The sequence below is a fragment of the Meriones unguiculatus genome, chromosome 9 (assembly GCF_030254825.1).
Source record: "Meriones unguiculatus strain TT.TT164.6M chromosome 9, Bangor_MerUng_6.1, whole genome shotgun sequence".
In the NCBI taxonomy this organism is placed as follows: domain Eukaryota; kingdom Metazoa; phylum Chordata; class Mammalia; order Rodentia; family Muridae; genus Meriones; species Meriones unguiculatus.
In genome coordinates, this window is record NC_083357.1 from 49,250,604 (window position 1) to 49,269,866 (window position 19,263).

At 49.0% G+C, this 19,263-nt stretch overlaps 1 protein-coding gene across 1 annotated transcript in view; it reads left to right on the plus strand.

Moving 5' to 3' along the window:
- Lats2 (large tumor suppressor kinase 2) overlaps nt 1–19,263 on the plus strand; it is a 53,486-nt gene that overhangs the window by 26,206 nt on the left and 8,017 nt on the right. Inside the window, exons 3-4 of the mRNA XM_021639069.2 lie at nt 14,722–14,854; nt 16,781–18,063. Coding sequence (XP_021494744.1) covers nt 14,722–14,854; nt 16,781–18,063 — 1,416 coding nt within the window. The remainder of the gene's footprint in view (nt 1–14,721; nt 14,855–16,780; nt 18,064–19,263) is intronic.

Sequence of the window (19,263 nt, forward strand, 5' to 3'; positions counted from 1 at the left end):
ATTACAATTTATTCTCTTTGTATCCCAGTTGTAAACCCCTCCCTTGTCTCCTCCTTCGTCCCCTCCCAAACCTACCCTCCTTCAACCCTCCTTTCCTCTTCTCCTCCCATGACCCTACCCCAGTCCACTGATAGGGGAGGTTCTCTGCCCCTTTCAAGATCTCTCTCTTTGAACTGGCTGTTCTATGATGAAACCAACACTTAGAACAGCTTTCCCCTCTCACCTCCCAACCATGTTTCTGGGGACACTGCTAATGCAGTTTTTGATTTGGCTCCTTTGTTTGTTGAAGACAGGGTTTCTGTGCATAGCCCAGGCATAGCTGAACTCTGAATCACTGTGCCTCGGCCTCCTGAGTACTAGGATTGCATGTATGTGTCTACTATGCCTGGCTCTTGGCCACTTTGAAATGTGGCTTATAATGTTTATTTCCAAGGATGCTGGCAGGGTTTACAGCCTGTTGCAGCACTTGGCCCTGCATCAACATCGATTATCCTATGGGCCTCTTATTCCACCCTTTCCTTTGTAAGTTTTCAAGGGCTTAGACCCTGCTCATTGACTGTTGAGCATAACTGTAGGGAGGAGTTTCTAAAATAATGGTAAGGTCAGGACCAGCACTAGATAGAAAATCTAGGGGACTTGGGCACTTAGTGAACAATAATATACAGCAGTGTGTCCTCTTTTTATTTGTTTTTGGTTTGTTGTTGTTGGGGGGGGGGTCTTTGTTTTTGTTTTAAGCTTTGAATTAGACAATAGCCCGCTAGTATTTTGCCCCTGAATTTTTCGACTCAGGAAAAAAGCACAACGGGTATTAATTCCTGGAGCATGGTAGAGGCGCTTAGCAGCAGCAGACACTGTGGCCCACCCTGCCATCACTTCTCACACAGGCACTCGGCGGTTCAGAAGAGCCGTCTCAGGGTGCGTCCACTGGGAGATCCGTGTGAGCTTCTGCCGTGACTGCCCTCTTTTAATGTGAGCGTATGTGGTGGCCACATTAGACATGTGAGTTTCAGAGCCAGAAAGTGGCTCAGTCGGTACAGTGTTTGCTGGGCACGCCTGAGTTCAGAGTGGAAGCGCTTAGTGAAAAGCTGGGCATGGCAGTGTGTTCTTGTGACCCCAGCACAGGGAAGTAGGACCAGGAGAACTCCCAGGAACTCCTGGCCAGCCAATCTAGCTGAATTAGCCAGCTCCGGTAAAAACCCAGTGGGCAACAATAGAGGAAGACAGAGAGTATCAATCCCTGTCTTACACACACAGACATCCCCCCAACACCAAAACAAGACAAAACCCCACAATGCTCTGTTAGGAGACGTGTGTACCTCAGAAGGCTCCAGTGCAGCAAAATGAGAGAGTCCACATTTCATGAGTGTGAAAGCCCTTGGGAGAATTCAGTGGACGCAGGGACTTGGATTTGGACTGAGCCAGGGCTGACACATGCTGAGCCCTAAGAGTGAGAAGCGGCAGAAAGCCTCCTTGTCCTGGCCCACTTGATGCTTCACCAGTGCCTATTTCTGTAGAAATGATCACAGCCGGTGCTGTGAGGGAGCCACCATTGCCATGTTGACACATCTTTGCCAGCATTTTTTTTCATACTAATCTTACAAAAATAGAATCATTTTGTACATACTGTCTATTTTAGCTTTGTGTTGGGAAGCTTTTTTGAAGCCCAGTGATTTGTAGTATTCCTATTTGGAATCTCTTGTCTTCCTTTGTCCTTTTTCCTCTCCAACCTTTTTTTTTTTTTTTTTTTGACTATTCACTCGACTTGAGGCTTACTGGTTCAGTGAGTAAGCACCCTGAGGTGCTGTGACAGTACCTGGGGCCTCGCTTGAAGAGCAAGCCGCATCCTCAAACTCCTGCACCTGGAAGGGTACTTCTGTTTGGGCATTTGCTGTGCTTTGGATCGGATTGCCATCTATGTTTTTGTTGCACACTTTGCTGATGACGTTGTCTATTTAACAATAGTTGTCATTACATTTTATTCCATAAAACATAAAAAACAGAACAGTGTATTCTACTGAAAAGATTGCAGAACTTTGCAAAGACACTGGATTATTGGCAATTTTTTATCTATAAGCAGAACTCTGTGTTCTTTTAACTAACTGTTTTGAATTCTGTCTACAATAAGCCTAAGTCCTTAGACATCATTTGTGAGAATAAGAAAAAAAGTCACGTGGTGGGGAGCTGGGACCGGGTTTCAAGAGCAGTCTCTGCAGAGCTTCTCAGAGGAGAGGGTGGCGAGGAGCAGCCCCAAGGGAGAACTCCATGATGCTGAGTCAGGGGGAACAGCACCTGCCCACCTCTTGGAGCCGACGGTGCAGCGGTGAACTGAGCAGGGCTGCCGTGCTTCCCTGCCTTTCTCTCCCTCCTTTCTACTTGGAATGGAGCCTTTCATGCTGGCTTGGAACAGTGGCCTTAAGCTCAGTTTCTGACCCAGAGAGCTGGCAGGACGAGGAACAGCACAGTGGCCAGTCTTGGAACCCACAGCCTCGGTTTTTGCTGTCGCTGCAAGACACCCAGTTGGTGATGTGTAATGTCACCAGTGCTTATGAAAGCTGTAAGGGTAATGTAGCCTCTTCTCGTGTTTGTTTCAGAAACTATTCATGCATGAGCATGTGAGTGCATGTGGAAACCAGAAGAGGTCAAAAGAGGGCATCAGATACCCTGGAACCGAGTTACAGAAGTTGAGAGCCTCCATATAGGTGCTGAGAACCAAACCTTGGTCCTCTGCAAGAGCAGCCAGTGCTCTTAAGCATCTCTCTTGCCCCTCCAGAGACTTTAAAATCAAGTGCTGCGTGGCATGTACCACAGGGCTATCTATGCTTTTCACAACTCTTCCCATGTGCCCACTCCACAGAGCTTCCCTCCTCAGCCAGACTGTTCACCCATACTCTGTTTTGGCTTGTTATCCAGAGACAAACTATATCTGATTTACGTGGTAGGATTTTGTGATCTGTCTTCTCCATTGTGTGGTTGCAGTTTATCTGTGTTGATGGATGAGGCCAACTCATTTTAGCTGCTGAGTTGTGTGTGGTGACACGTTGAAGAGCATTAGGTGGCCTAGTTACCATGTAGACAGGAGAGGTGCAAGCCTGCCTCTGCTTGTGTGGGGCAGTCACCAAGAGGGTGAGCATGCCATTTCGGGCAACTTTGAGTGTCTTTTAACTTTGGCCTGTGTGTCTCTCTGCAAGTCCCCAGCCTTGCTGCTTCTCTCAGGCCTCCTGAATATTTGCCAGTGTAACGGGTGCAAGAAACCTCTCCTATTTTATCCAATGAAGCTCTGTGTTTACCAATGACAGTCAGTGTCTTGACTGTCACTATTTGGGTTTGGGTTTTGTCTGTTAAAGGTCCCTGGCATTGGAGCTAGGATCTTGCTCTTACTAGGACACACATCCTGTCACTGGGCTCCAGCTCCCATTCAGACTTTACCTGTGTGAACCCAGGAAATGACTATTCATACTGAGATTCAGTCTCTTGATTTTGAAAGCTAAATGCCCACAATTTAGAGTAAGGAGACATAGGGACCATGATCACAGTTTCTGGTTGGTTTTTGCTGTTGTTGTTTGTTTTGATTTTTCGAGACCGGGTTTCTTTGGTTAGCCCTGGCTATCCTGGAACTTGTTCTGTAGATCAGGCTGGCTTTGAACTCATAGAGAACCACCTGCATCTAGGCTTGTACCACCACTGTCTGGCTCAGTTCCTGGTTCTAAGCACGTCTTGGTCTTGACTCATTCTGAGGGGTGCTGCCACCCAATGGGAGAGACCCCAATGTCTGGAGTAGCAGAAGCTAGACAAAGGGATTGGTCAGGACTGGCAAGACCCTCCTGAGAGCCCCAACAGAGTCTCAAGAGGACTGTCTGGACCATAGTTCAGGGTGGAGATTGGCCATGGCTGCTGGACACGATGGTAAAACCACAGGCACTGGCCTGTTAGAACAGATGGCTGCCTCTGCCCCCTTGGATAACTGTCCACAGAGTGGTTGAGTGGTCCATTATACGTAGTTGAGGATGCAGAAACACAGCTCTTACGTCAAAGGAACTAAGCTATATTCATTCTGGAGCCAGAATCAGAGCGACCATGGTCCTGGAACAGAGATTTAGGAACCACCAAATACATGTTCCAACTTGTTAATGGTCACATGAAGTTTTATAGTAACAGAATAAAGAAAGTCATAAACCAAGACTCCTTCAGAGGTCATTGGTGGAAACATCAGGTGGGCAGAGCAGGAAGATAGCAGCTGTTGGCCTCAGATGCCATCTGATGCCATTCTTAGCCTTTGGGATGGTGGAGGTTAGAGGTCTGTTTGTACATTGCAGAGGGATTTACCTCATAGTCACAGTTGTGTTAGGTCGCACACAGGTGGATGAGGAATGGCAGCTGGGGGAATTAAACATAGTGCAAAGTATGCCAGGGGTGCTAAGTGGCTTTTAAATGGCTGGGTCAGGAGAGGGGACAGGTAAAAGGGGACCCGAGTTCCCTCAGTGGTGGAGACTGCTTGTGTGTGTGCTGTGGAGGAGTGTCAATAGCACCTTTACAAACCTGAATATATAAATGATACAGAATTCGAGGGAGTCTCATCTGGTGTCAGCACACAGGAATCCCTGTCCCTGTGCGTATGTTCGTTCTCCAGTTGTAGATGCTTTCAGTGTGCTTTGGATGAAGAACTGGAGGCCCTGGTTCAAACAGTGGAGACAGTTGCCATGGAGAAAGTTGTAGGCAGAGGTACACATGATTGAACCTTTTATTATTTTGTCAGAAGGAACTTATATCTTAGTTTCCAAGCATGCAGCACATCAATTTCAGGCCCCTTTTATTTTTTAAGTTTTTAGGTTTTGTGTTTGATGCATGTGTTTCAGGCACATGTCACGGTGCACATGTGCAGGTCAGGACAGTTCTTGGGAGTTGATCTCTTGTGATGCCTCGTGGGATCTGGGGATTGATCTACCTGCTGAGCCGTCTCATGGGCCCAGGCCCATCATTTAAGAAGCCGCTTACCTAGCTGTGTTTCTCCATCTTTCTCCTTGGCTGGATTTATCTGTAGAGGCCTGGCATGCTTGTTCCCTGCCCAGAAGAATGATTCTAAAAGGGTCTTCAGTGTCCAGGTCACTATTTAATAGGTGTGTGTCCTGGAGAAGAAGAAACAGTGTACTTTCAGCCAAGTGTTAAATGGAACCATGGAAGCTGTTGCAGAGAGTCTGACCCTTTGATAAGCAAACAATGGGGGAGGCTGAGGTGGAGAATCACTTCAGCCCAAAAGTTCAAGACCAGCCGCCAATATAGCTCCCATAGGCTCGGTCTAACAAACAGCAAACCCTACTGATGTGCTGTCATTTTAAAATCATACTATAGTGTTCAGAAAAACACGTAGGAACTAGGCAGAATGTGTGCCTAGTTTGTGCAAGGCTGTGGTTCCTGTCCCTACCACTGAAGGTGGGGGCACTCTATAAAATAATTGAAGTTTCATGATTAAGATACTTGTACATTTTCCAAAGCTCCATGGTGTTATGACTTTTTCAAGTGCCGTCTGGAAATACAGGAGGGTGCTGTGGCCTGCAGCTTTCCACAGGACACGGGTCACTGGCTGCATTTTGCAATAAGTTTAGGGAGGCAGGCTTTGAGTGAGCTGCATCATCAACCTCTTCCCTTGGCCTTGTAGGCTGCTCTCCTCAGCGGTAAAGTGAGGCAGCAGTGTCTCACTTCAGCTGAGCGCACTGAAGCCAAGTGTGCTAGGCACCCTTATAATCCTAGCACTGAGAAGGAAGAGACAGGAGGATTCTGTGAGTTGGAAGCTAGCCTGCTCTACATATTAGTTCCAGGCCAGCCAAGGCTATATGGTAGGCCCTGTCTCAAAACAAACAAACAAAAAACAAGGGGTAGGGGCGGCAGTGAATGGCCTCCCAGAAGATGGCATGAGGTTGTCCTCTGGCCTCAACATGGACATAGAGGACAGGGTCTCTCTCTTGCATACAAATTACATTTGAAAAAATCTAAATAGTAAAACAATTGTGGCAAGTTTCTGAAGAGAGTGTGTTTGTGTGTGTGTGTTGGGGGTGGGGATAAACTGTGCCCTTTTCAAATAAGTGGGACTGTCAGAGCAGTAGCAACACTTGTCTGTGAGTGAAGGGCCGGGGGCTGCCCTTCTGCTGAGCTGCCTTAGCTCCAGAGCCATGGTGGGCTCCCAGGCCACAGGGAAATCTGAGGCTGTTTGAACCTTGGCCCTCTTGACTCCGTGATGTGCGAGTTAGTCCTTTCTAAATGTAGTCTCAACTCTACCTGGAACACAAGTGGGAAGATGATCCTTCCCCAGGAGCAAGCCTGCCACCCTTGTCCACTTTGAGGGAAGCAGGCAGCAGGCTGTGCGAGCGGGGCTCTGCTCACTGACCGCACTTTATGATTTCCCAACTCCAGCAATCACGCCAGAAACCACTCTGTTACTACTAAGGTGCCCAAGAAAAGTGTGAATTAGAACTCCAGGTAATTCCCGTCCGAATCTCCTCCTGCTTCAGTCAGCCTCCAACTCTGGCAGAGAGCTCCTTTTGTCTTAGTCAGCTGTTAGTGTGCACCCAAGTCTGGGGAGTGTTGGTCGATTATGGCGGAGCCAGAGGACTGAACTTCCATTCTGACAGGGAGAAGAGTGCTCCCCAGCCTTGGACTACAAGAGGGGTGCTAGGAGCAGGCCCTGGCTGTGTCTGCTCCGCCCTGTTCAGAACCCACTGTCAAGGTCAGGGTGCTTTCCTTCCAGTGCTGTGTACAGTCCTTCAGCATCTTTTAGGTGGTAGTTTGTAGAGCAGCCTCCTGGCTCCTGCCTAGCCCCACCCCAGTCGGACATGCTGGCCTCTACCTCAGGTCCTGTCTCCCTAGTTTGGTGTTAGGTTTTTCTCATGGGCATCTGCCTACTTGACAAATGGTCTCTAGAACCTTCCTCAGCACTCCTTTTCTACAGATCTCTCATCCCTCTGCCTGCAATGTACCTCTCCAGGGCTGGCTGCAAAAGGCTTCTTGGTAGTCTGTCTCTGGGTGATGATCCTGGCTTGGCCCAATAAGGATTTCTTTCCTTTTTTTCTTTTAAAAGGGGGGTTACTTCCACTGAAAATAAAGTACATGGTTGCTCCCTCTGTAGACTTTGTGTGTTTGCTTTGTTTTGTTTTTTGGGGTGGGGGCAGGGGCGAGTCATGCACATTAGCCTACGGAGTACCTGATGTCCTTAAAAGCAGGAAGGTCTTGGTTGAAGGATAGAGGTAGATCCTGTTGGGTGAGGCTCCATTGTAGGCTCTTGTGAGTTGTCATCTGGGGTTGTTGGCGCGGAGGACTTGCTGCCTGCAGCTTGGAGCTGCTTTCCTCCGAGAGGAACTGGCTGCATGCTCACACATGCTCACCCCTGAGGGTACCAGTACTGTTGAGAACGTGGCAGTGGTCCTTCGGTAAAAGCTACAGCTGGGACTGTGTCAGGTGCTGCTAGAGGCTGAGTCTCCCTCCTTACCTGAGTAGGTTTTGTAAGAGCTTTTTCTGTCTTGTTGGATTTTATTTTTTAAAGATTGAAGTGCCTTTTTTCACAGAGATTAGACATTAATAAGAGTTTGATATACCTTTAAGAAAAAAAAATCAAGCTATAACAGTGCTTTTGAGGTAAATATTAACTCAGTTAAATACTTTAGAGCCCATAAAGACACAGAGTGGTAATAATACTTCAGTGCTGTTTACTGATGGAGTTGTAGGAAACTGGACTGGGATACACTGAGGTGAAAACTCAGTTTCTACTCTCACTCACTGCATCAGCAGGCAGCATCGGATTAGTATCCCATTCCATGGGAACAGTGTTAATAGCGTAAATTTAGTTTTTTAAGAAAATATATTGATCTTTTTTTGAGGTGTTTGGTTTTGTTTTGTTTTGTTGAGAAACTAGCTCTTAGCTGTCTTGAAACCCATTATGGAGACCAGGCTGGCCTCTAACTCACAAAGATCTGCCTGCCTCTGCCTCCAGAGTGCACAACTATGCCCAGCAGATGGAAATAGTTTAACCTGAAGAGCAAGTTTGAGTTTAAGCAGTTGAAAACTTAGAAGATCAAATCACTCAAATTTTCAGATCTCCAGGGGGTTGTATTTTCCAGGTTACACACAGAGAAAGCGTGGTTGTCAGTTACTGGCGCTGAGTAGAGAGCCATCCTGTGGCTTGAAAGCAGCAGTGATTTCTCATCGCGTAGGACTAGGTTGGCTAGGCCCTGCTGAGCAGCTTGGTTCTGCAATGTCTGTCTGCTGGCCTTCCAGAGAGCTGGGAGCTGGGACTGGACGGACACAATAGCTTCACTCATAGGTCACAGCTGCAGCATGCTGGCTGTGTCAGCTGGGTGGCTGGCTGCATGGGCCCAAGGAGAGGAGACGGAAGCCACCAGACTTACTGAGGGTGAAGCCCAGAACTGGCATAGCATTGCTTCACGTCAGTCTATTGTTTGGAGCAGTTAGGAGATCCTTGGCTTGTGCAGACCGAGCGGGGGAGGGGAGGGGTTGCGGATGCTCATATTTGGTCACATAGCCAGGGAACAAGCATAGAAATATGGACCCACAAACCCTGACAGATGTGTGTAGTGTGTAAAAACTAAAAGAGGTTGTGGATAAGTTTCCATCAGCTAAACCCTGGGTTCTTATATTTGTCCATGGTGGCAGAGTTTTTCCTTATTTTGTCAGACGTCTCTGGATGTTTATGAGTTGAATTATAGGGTTGAAAAGACTTTAGGTCTACTTAACTCACACTCGTCTGATTCACTTTTAATCCGGACAGCTTCTGTGATCTGTCCGTCCATAATTAGGAAATAAAGGAGCACAGGCAGTTTTTATTCTAGTGAGATTTCATGTAAGCAAATGTTCTTGTCTCTAACAGAAAAGGAAGTTATTACTTCAAAATGAAAACAAAATTAAGCCAGACTTATCTTCCCTGTGTTCTACTTAAGCTCTGTTCACGAGCCTCCTTGGTTGGTCCCGGGAGACAGTGTTCTACCCTTGTTCACACTGATCTTCTGCAAGTATCTATTGATGGAATCGTGACAGTGGGGCTTCTGCATGCCTACGAGTTCACTAGTAATTAGCCTTCTTCACTACTAGACATTCAGGGTCTCTCTTCTTCCCACTGAGGGGCAGATAGGCTTTGACAGACATCATTACCGAGATAGGCTTTTTAACTATGGCTCATTTAAATTAGCCTAGAAGTCAATTTCAAGAAGAAAAAAATTTATTTTTTTTTTAACTTAGTGTATGTGTTGGTGCCATGTGTGGGAACAGCCTGCAGAAGCCGCTTCTGACTATGGGCGTCCTTGGGGCACACCTTCTCCTGAGATGTCTCACCAGCGTAACTTTTCACTCTTTTTTTCCAGAATTATTTGATCTGCATGCTTTGTCTACATGCATGTCTGTATGCCACATGTTTGCCTAGTGTCAAAAAAGGGCACCAGAGGCCCTGGACCTGGAGGTGCTGCTGGTTGTTGACCGTCGTGTGGGTGCTGGGAATCTAACCCAGTCCTCTGCAAGAGTAACAAGTGCTCTTAAGCACTGAGCCATTTCTCTAGCTCGTAACTTTTTATTCTTAAAAATATTTGCTTGAAAGTAGTTTCATGGTTTCTACTGCCTCATGGCTGTGACGCCATACCAGTCTTTTAAATATTTACTAACCTTATTTTGGTGCTGACAAGCCAGGAGATGCTGTTTTATTAGTGTTTCTTTGATCATTGGCAAGGCTGACAATTTTTCATGTTGGTTTAGTTTTCGGACAAATTTCTTCCTCATTCCCTACTAAGTTATTTTTGAAAATATATTTTCCTCAGCAGTGTTTAGCATAGAGCCCAAGGGCTAAAGAAAGGTAGGTGGCTGAGCTGCGCCTCCCGCACAGGTCCAGAGGCTGTCAGGGCTGAGGCACTCCTGCGGTCGCACAGGTGTGAAGTAGTAGCTCTGTTTTCTGTCTTGTGCACCATCTGAAAATGCCGAGGCTGCTCCTTGCCTCTCCTGTGCTTCTGGCTGGGATGTGTTCTCAGAGCCCTGCGGAGCCCTCTAGGCTGTCTCAGAAAGTGCAGAGGCTGCAAAGATGGATGTGCAGCCTGAGTTTTACACAGCCCTCGGGGCCCCTGTTTCTGGTTAGAGTCGACCACTGTCAGCTGGTGCTCTGATACACTGAGTTCCACTGTGCTTCCAGAAGGTTCCTAGAAGCAACTTAGAGAAAGGCAGCAGTAAGCCTAAGAAGGACAGTGGGTGGAGCAGGAGGCCCTGGCCACTACTTAAGCCTCTCTGGCATCCCTCCACCCCACCCGAGCCTGGGGAGCCACATTCTTCCCCTTTTTTCTCTGTTCTCTCCAAGAAATGTAATCCTTCAGGCTTTGAAACAATAGTCACCACAGCCTGCAGACCCTGCCCCATTAGCCACTCTCTCCCACCCTTGGACTAAAATCACAAGTTCTGTGAGAGACCCAGAGACAGGCAGACACAGACTGATTGAAGACACTGGAAGATCTAGCAAGGCCAGAGCACTCCATTTCTAGTTTTTCAGCCAAACCTCATAGTTGGAATGTTAAAAGCATGGGATATGGTTTTGTAATGTTTGAAAAATGCTTCCTCACCAGGAAGGGCTGGAGAGGATCTGCATAGGAAATTCTTTCCTTTATACATAATAAATTGTCACTGAATTTAAATAACTTGCAGTCACAAGGGATGCCAATAAAACCATTACACTCTATAGCAACTTTAAGTAAACCCAGCTTCTGCCTGCCTCTGAGCTGGGCGAACCTGTAAGAACAGACTCCATCCCACAGCAGTCCCTCTGGCCTTCCTCGTGGTGGGGAAGCAAGCCACAAAGTGAGATCACTGGCGTTTCCAGCATGGTGGGAACCTCCCAGCTGGTTGGTTCCTGTCATGTGGGTAGCTGGGCTGACAAGGCAGGGCTTCCCATCCCGAGGTGTGCCTGGATGGGGAAGACTATGAGTGGTGATGCAGCAGGAAAGGAGGACTATGAGAGCAGGAAAGCCCTGGAGCTGGGCAGGTTCCCTCAAATGACAGGCCAGTCTTAAGATTCTGGCAGGGTGTCAGGAGGGCAGCCGAGCCTGGTGCCCAGGAGCTGAGTTCCTGCACAGCAACCAGGGACTTGACCTGACTGGGGCTACAGGGCAAGGGAATAAGAAACGACAGCCAGACTTGGAGAAACAAAAAAGCTGGCATGGGGATGTCTAAGCTCTCAGACAGAGGAACTGTAGTGTCTACGGTATACAGTTGAACAGAGAGGCGGGGTCACTGCATACAGCCGAGCAAGGAGGTGGGCTGGTACATACAGACCAACAAGGAGGCAGGTTCTCCTAATGTCAGTAGGAGCAGACTCTACAGGAGCAGTCTTCAGGCTGTCATGGTGGAAGGAACTCTGATGGACAATCTGTGCATGCTATCAGCATCCACGCATGGACCAAAAGGGCAGCATGGCCAGCTCCACAAGCCTAGCCTGGGCTTGAAGTAACCCAGACAAAATCAGAGAGAGGTATTGGGCCTGCTGGAAGGAGTTCAACACGTTGCTTTATGTAATTATGGCTAAAAGAACAAAATATGAAGTATTAGAGGTATTTGATGCCAAATGTGCATGAATCTACAACTGTCATCTGTGTTTTCTACCAGAGACTCATGAGATGCTTCTGAGAAGTCTACCAGCTGATGTTGAAATGACCTTGGAACACAGGGACACCAGTGGTCTCCCTCAGTCCTTAGAACAGCCCTAGGTAGCCTCATTTCCCAGATGAGGAAACAGATGCTCAGAGTAGGTAGAAGATTTGTAAAGGCTGCACAGATGCTCGGGGGAGAGAGAGAGCGCACATGTATGCGCATACCCATTGAATAGTTTGCCTCTCCACCTGAGCTCAGCACTATCTTTTGGAATGACCGTAGAGAGTTCTAGATCAGGACTCCACACTGGCTCAATGTTCTGAGAAAGGAAGGGGAGAGGTCCGGTTACTCTGCTTGAATTCAGCCACACCCATTGTAACTCTGAATGTACTGTCCTTGAATGCTGAGACCTGTGCTCCTGGTGGGCTTGGAAACAGATTCCTGGCTTCCTTTAGCTGGGAGGAGAGCTCAGTAATAGAGCAGCACCAGCACATGTGAGGTCCTGGGTCCCACCCCCAGCACCCCAAAAAGAAAAGCTCATAATTATTTGGATATGTGCAGGGGCATATTTAGTTAGTGTGTACAAATTGCAGATTTAGCTGGGCGGTGGTGGCGTATACCTGTAATCCCAGCATTCGGGAGACAGAGGCAGGAGGATCTGAGTTTGAGGCCAGCCGGGTCTGCAGAGTTAAGTTCTAGGATGACCAGGGCTACGAAGAGAAACCCTGGCTCAATAAACAAAAAACAAACAACAATAACAAAAACCCCTACGGATTTGCTAGCCATGTAGTGATAGACAGATATAAAGGGCAGAACTAAAAGTTTCATTTGTAAACATGTCGGCTCATGAATGTCACTTGGTTTTATGATTTAAAACATGCCTGCCATTCCAAGTCTTCACCCACCGTTACAGTAGGCTCACAGATCTTGAAGTTGAGTTTAGCTTCATACACAGGTGACAAGCTCTTTTCTGCTGCTTTTGCTTCCCTGGCTGTTGACAGTTCCTGAATGTGAAGAGCTTAGGCAGGTAACTTACCCTGAAAGGACAGAGCCAGTTCCTGAGAGCAGCTGCAGTGTTAGTGCCAAAAGGCCTGTGGTTAGGGGCAGGGACAGAAGACTCCCAGGTGGGAAGCTCAGATGCAGCCATAGCAGCCTTCCCCCAAGTACTTGAGGGTTGTGTAGACATGACCTCATCACATAGCTTAGCCGTGAGGTAGGAAAGGTGAGGTGTTACCACCAGGCTCCAGGTGAGCTGGAAAGTGTTTCATGTCTGAGCTGTGCTGCCGTCTCCCCTGGCAGTTCCACAGTGAACGCTGGGCCTTCTGTCAAGCAGAGCTCTGTCTCATGGACTCCCCACCCCTTTCCCAGCCTACTTCTTGAGCTCTCGCTTCTCCCCTCCTCTCTATGTAGTGGCACCTTGCGGCTCTATGTAGGCTCATCCCTGCTTCCTTTGGCCCTGCCATCTCGCTAAATCCCAGGTCTGGCCAAGAGCGTTACAGTGAGTCCAGCCACTTTTCTTCTTCGTCGTGCCACTCATCTGTCAAACAGCCAGGAACAGAGAACATGGTTTAATGTTAGATGCTCACACGGTTAGTATGCAGTGCTCGGTTTGTTCTAGGCACCGTGTGAAGTGGGTGGATGAAGCTGAGAGTGATGTGGACTTTTAGACTCTGCCAGATTTCTTAGTGTCTTATTTTTTTTCTGGTTTTTCAAGACAGTTTCTCTGTGTAACCTTAGCCTATGTAGCTAGTCTTGGCCGCCCTGAAACTCATTCTGTAGACCAGGCTGGTCTTGAACTCACAGAGATCTGTCTGCCTCTGCCTCCCGAGTGCCAGGATCAAAGATGTGCACCACCATGTCCAGCTGGTTTCTCCCGGTCTTAAAGAAGTAGACTGAGATAAATGATAAATGACCAGGTGCCATCAAGCCTGGCCAGGAACAGTGAGGAGCGTGCTCTCTCCCCACAGGATTTCTCTGTCCCATAGCTGGACCGCCTACTGCTGAACAGCCATGCATGTGTGTGTATGTGTCCCTGTATATTCTCACCAATCCTGCCCCCCTTTCGGGGCCTTCTCCCACATTTCCCTTTTACCATGCTTGGTGCTCTGCCACAGCCCCCAAAGCCTCCGCTGCTTCTTTTGCCTGCTGAGCTGTCATCCTAGTCCATGCTGCCCTCGCTGTGTGCCCTTCTGCTTCCTTGTTCTCTCCCCCAAGCCTGGAGTACTGCCCTTCACTACCCCCCCAAACCCTGCTTCATCTTCAGCTGTGAGGGACATGTTTGAAAGTTCCCTTGGTGTTGCAAATAGGCAAAGCCCAGAGATGGCCCAACCCTAGATGGGGGTTCCTTGTCACAACACATGCCCCTGGTGTTGCTACCACCATCCTGGCGTGCCTGTCCCATAGCTCCTTCCTATTTAGTCTGTCAGCCCTGAAGTAACTTGCTTCACTTGGACCCTCCACCTTCTCCAAATACATTTGCACTTGAAAGAAGCTCTGCACCTACCCATGTCTAACCTTTGGATAGAGAGGAGCCATCTCCTCAGCTCCTGGCCACTTCACCAGCCCTCTCCTGTTACTTGTTCATTCTACAAACACGTTTAAGGGCATGTCCTGTGCAGACAGAGCTTGAAGGGCTTCACAAACACTGCCTTGGGTAACTCCTTAACTGCTCTGGATGGCAGAGGATCTTGTCAGCAGGAGGTAAGCATCTCGAAAGTGACTTGAGCAGCTTCTCGCCGCACCCACTGCATTCCCACTGATTGCAGAGGTCACATAGATGAGCTGCGGCAAGGCTGGTTTCCTACTGCCATGCTTCTTCTTTAAGGTAAACTTGTCTGTTTGAGCTTCATTCTGGATCAGCCAGTCGAGTCACTACAGTTCTGTAAAGAGCCTGAGTCTCTTTCAGATCCACCACCAGAGACCCTGCACATTCTTGACACAAGCTCTTATGGTCTGCAGTGTGCTCTGTGCAGATGATTGCAACCACTTGGGTTGCCCCAGGTGGTCTGCAGCACGGGACAGGGCCCCAGCAGCCCCACAGAGGAGGCTCTGTGTTAGTGAAGGTGATAATGACGCTGGTGACATCCCTTGCTTCCTTCCTAGGAGATGGCTGGCAGAGCACTCAAGCAGACAGGCAGTAGGAGTATTGAAGCCGCCTTGGAGTACATCAGTAAGATGGGCTACTTGGACCCCAGGAATGAGCAGATTGTTCGAGTCATCAAGCAGACCTCCCCAGGTGAGGCTGGCTGTGTAGTAGGAAATGATTCGTGGTCTGAGAGCAGGAAGTCCTGCCCAGAGAAACCAGACCTAGTCAATCCTGAAATTTAACCTAGGCTCACTTGACCCCCTGACCGCCTTTACAGCAGCCTGTGTTACTATCTAAAGAGTTGATGTCTGCTGAAGACTTCCATCTTTCAGGGGAAGAAGAGTTCAACTTTAAAAAAATCTTTTATTGGGCCTAGGGCGAGTCTCTGAAAAGAGAGGCACATCAGCTCTAAACACCACACTTTTTCTCACATTTGATAGCAGGCAGCTCTCAGGGCCTGCAGCTGTGAGGCAGTGTGTCAGCTCTGGAGGGTCTGGGCTGCCACTCTGCTTCCCTGGCTGTTTCTTTGTTTGTTGTGGGTTTCTTTGTTTGTTTGTTTTGTTTTGTTTCCCCCTGTCCCCCCCCCCCCCCAAGAGAGACAAGGTTTCTCTGTGTAGCCTTGGCTGTCCTGGATTCATTTGGTAGACCAGGCTGGCCTTGAACTCACAGAGATCTGCCTGCCTCTGCCTACCTGAGTGTTGGATTACAGACATGTACCACCTCGTCCGGCTTTTCCCTGGTTGTTTTTGATGTTCCTGTTCAGAGATGGAGTAGGTGGCCTGTGGTTTCTGGGGTATGATAAAGGATTTATGTGATCTCTGTTGGGTGGAAGAGATGAATGAGAACATGGCGAGGGCTTTCGAAGTGTTTGTTGTTAGGAGATATACAGTTGAGGTTTCTTGAGAAAAGGCATTTCCTTCAGCAGGTCCTAGCTGGCCATTGTTCTTGGAGTTCTGGAGTGTGTCCTGAAGAATGGTGGTGCTGGGCAGTAGGCCCAGCTCTGTAACTACTGCCTTCCTAGTTGGCCTTGGTGTGTGTGTTAGTGGTATTTGCCGAGCAACGCAAAGCCTCTCATCTCCTGTAACTCCTGTTCTGTGCCAAGGCTGCTGGGTATTTCTATCAGGTGTGTGTGTTAGGGGGTGAGGTGGGGTGGGACTTAGGCCTACAAGTGGATAAGACTTTGGATTTCAGGGTCTTCTGCCAGATCAAGCAGAGGAGTCCATGTAGGAAGTGAGAGGGCCATCGTCCTTTCCAGGCATCTACTCTAAATGAGGAGAGATTTTTCAAAATGGAGATGTCAGGGATAAGGAAGCTGCAATAGCCATCTGTGTGTCTGGGTATTGGTAGAAAGAGGGATTCTTTGTAAGAAGTTTCTAAGGAATTTTTTTAAAGAATTTTTTTTTTTTTTAAATGAAGGGTACACTTGATTGCAGTATTTCCCTAGATCTGGAGTCACAGGCAGTTTGGGAGCTGCCTTGACGTGGGTGCTGGGAACCAGATCTGGTCCTCTGCACTCTTAATTTACTGAGCCATTTCTCCATCTCCTCTTCATGCTTTTGTTCTTAGTTAATGCTGGGGTACATATCCCCTTGTTTGTCCTTAAAAAAGACAGAAACCCAGCAAATTTTAAATTTGGAAATAGGTGAAAGAAAAGTGAGTATAAAAGTGAGTGAAAGAAAAGCGTGTGTGAGTCTGCCCATTGTTAGGGAAAAGTAGACTTAACCATGACAGTTAAGTAAATTTGGCTTCTCCCAAATAACTGCATGTCATGGGGAAAACACTGTTGGCTGTTTTGTTAGTCCCCTAGCATGGCAGGAGACTGAACTAGGGTGCTGTGTCCCCTAAGGCACTGTACTCTCTCTGGCCCACATCCCTCCCATTAGCTCTTGGCCTTCAGCCCCATCATCCATTTTCCCCCTACCTCGCATGGATGACCAGTTACTGCTGGGACAGGATGAGCCCTGTTGGCCCTCCTCCATGTACCCAAACCCAAATTTAAGGCTAGTGTGAAGACGGGCCTACAGGTAGCAGCCCACTATGTGTGCTTAAGCTGACTTCTCATTCTTTCCTCTTTAGGAAAGGGCCCGGTGCCCGCTCCGGTGAGGCGGCGGCCCAGCTTTGAGGGTGCAGGGGAAGCATTCCCACCCTGCCACCAGTTGGGCGGTGCAAGCTATGAGGGCCCCTCCCCGCTGGAGGAGATGCCCCGGCAATATTTGGACTTCCTCTTCCCCGGGGTCAGTGCCCCTGCTCACCAGCATCCTCCCAAAGGCTACAGCGCAGCAGTGGAGGCGGGTGCACACTTCCCGGGCACGCACTATGGCCGTGCTCACCTGCTCCCGGAGCAGCCTGGGTATGGGGTGCAGCGCAGCCCCTCCTTCCAGAGCAAGACACCACCAGATGCCTATTCCGGCATGGCCAAGACACAGGGTGGCCCTCCCGCCAGCCTCGCCTTCCCTGCCCATGCCGGGCTGTACACCTCGCACCACAAGCCGGCAGCTGCTGCGCCCACAGCCCACCCGATGCATGTGTTGGGTGCCCGGGGTCCCACGTTCGCTGGCGATAGCCCCACACAGGCAGTGCTGGCACCATCCAGGAACAGCCTCAATGCTGACTTGTACGAACTGGGCTCTCCGGTGCCCTGGTCCGCGGCCCCGCTATCACGCCGAGATTCCCTGCAGAAGCAGGGTCTGGAGGCCTCCCGGCAGCACGTAGCCTACCGGGCCAGCCCCAGCAGGACCAACTCCTTCAGCAGCCCGCAGCCTGAGCCCTCGCTACCCGCCCCCAACACGGTCACCACAGTGACGGCAGCGCACATCCTGCACCCTGTGAAGAGCGTGCGCGTGCTGCGGCCCGAGCCCCAGACAGCTGTGGGGCCCTCGCACCCCGCCTGGGTGCCGGCACCCACAGCACCTGCCACGGAGGGCCCAGAGACCAAGGAGGGCAGTGCAGGCCAGCACTTGCTGGAGGTGGACTACGGTGGCTCCGAGCGCAGGTGCCCTCCACCCCCTTACCCCAAGCACCTGCTGCTGCCCAGCAAGACCGAGCAGTACAACCTGGACCTGGACAGCCTGTGCACCGGTATGGAGCAGACCCTGCGCGGCGGTGCCGAGCAAGACAGGAATGACAAGAGCCACAAGGGTGCCAAGGGGGACAAAGCTGGCAGGGACAAAAAGCAGATCCAGACCTCCCCCGTGCCAGTGCGCAAGAACAGCAAGGATGAAGAGAAGAGAGAGTCTCGCATCAAGAGCTACTCCCCGTATGCCTTCAAGTTCTTCATGGAGCAGCATGTGGAGAATGTCATCAAGACCTACCAGCAGAAGGTCAGCCGGAGGCTGCAGCTGGAGCAGGAAATGGCCAAAGTAATGTCTCACTTCCGTCTTCCTCTGTTCCCGCGCCCCTCTGTAGCAGCTGTGCACCTTCATCCCATGCCCAGCTCCTAGACCTGGGGAAAGGACACACACTTGGAGAGGCCACAGATAGTGGTCTCCCCCTCTTCCTCCCAGCCTCAGAAGAAGCTGAGGACCCTGGCTAGCAAGTAAATCAGCAAAGTGATTACTGTAGTGTGTCCTTCCTCTTGAAGAAAGCACATCTAGGATTACCTGCTATTAACATTTTACAAGGATGAAAAAACTTTCCCAAGTTAGGTGTTTTAGAGAAACCTACAGTATCATTGGTCTGTTAATCCAAATTAGTAAACAGTGTTTTTGGTTTGCTTCTTTGAGACAGTGTCTCACCTGCAGCCAAGAATGAACTGGGTCTCCCAGGGCTGCCCCAGCTTCAAGTGCTGGGGCTTATGGGCATGTTTCCAGCACCAAGCTCGGGGTAGTTGTTCTTGTTCTCTCTCTCGGCTCTGCCCTCTCTCTTTCTTTCTCTCTGTGTTTTAGATTTCTTTTCATGTGCCTGAGTATTTTCCCTACATGTGTGTCTGTATACCACGCTTGTTCCTGTAAAGTCCAGAAGAGGGCACTGGATCCCTGGAACTGGAGTCACAGGCAGTTGTGACCATGTGGTGCGGGGGACTAAATCGGGTCCTCTGGAAGAGTGGCCAGTGCTCCTAACCACAGAGCAACCTCTGCAGCCCCAGTAAATGTTTTAAACATTCTAAATTGACACTGTAACGTACTAGAGAAGGTAACTTTTATGACATTACTTTAAATTTAAATGTGACAGTAAATTTATATCACATAGACTAGTCATTTCAAATTCTAAAATGTAAGTTTGTGTCTCCGTTTTTGTTCATCCAGTGTCACTGATTGTTTTGTTTCCCCATTCTCTTTGAACTACTGAAATCCTAACTAGATTATAGATTCCAGGAATGTTTTCCACAGGATTTCTTTTTTTTTTTTTTTTTTGTAGTGGTGGTAGTTTTCCTTGGTTTTCCCCCAGAGAAGGAATTTTGTTTTGATGTCATATTTGCATGAATGTGGATGACTGTTGTGTATAGAGACAGATGTCCACCTCCACATATAAAGATCAAGGCTGGCTGGCAGCTCTCCTGTAGTCTGGCAGGCCTAGTGTCTGTTCTTTCTGAAGAGTCCTCGAAGCTTCAAGGCAGCCCT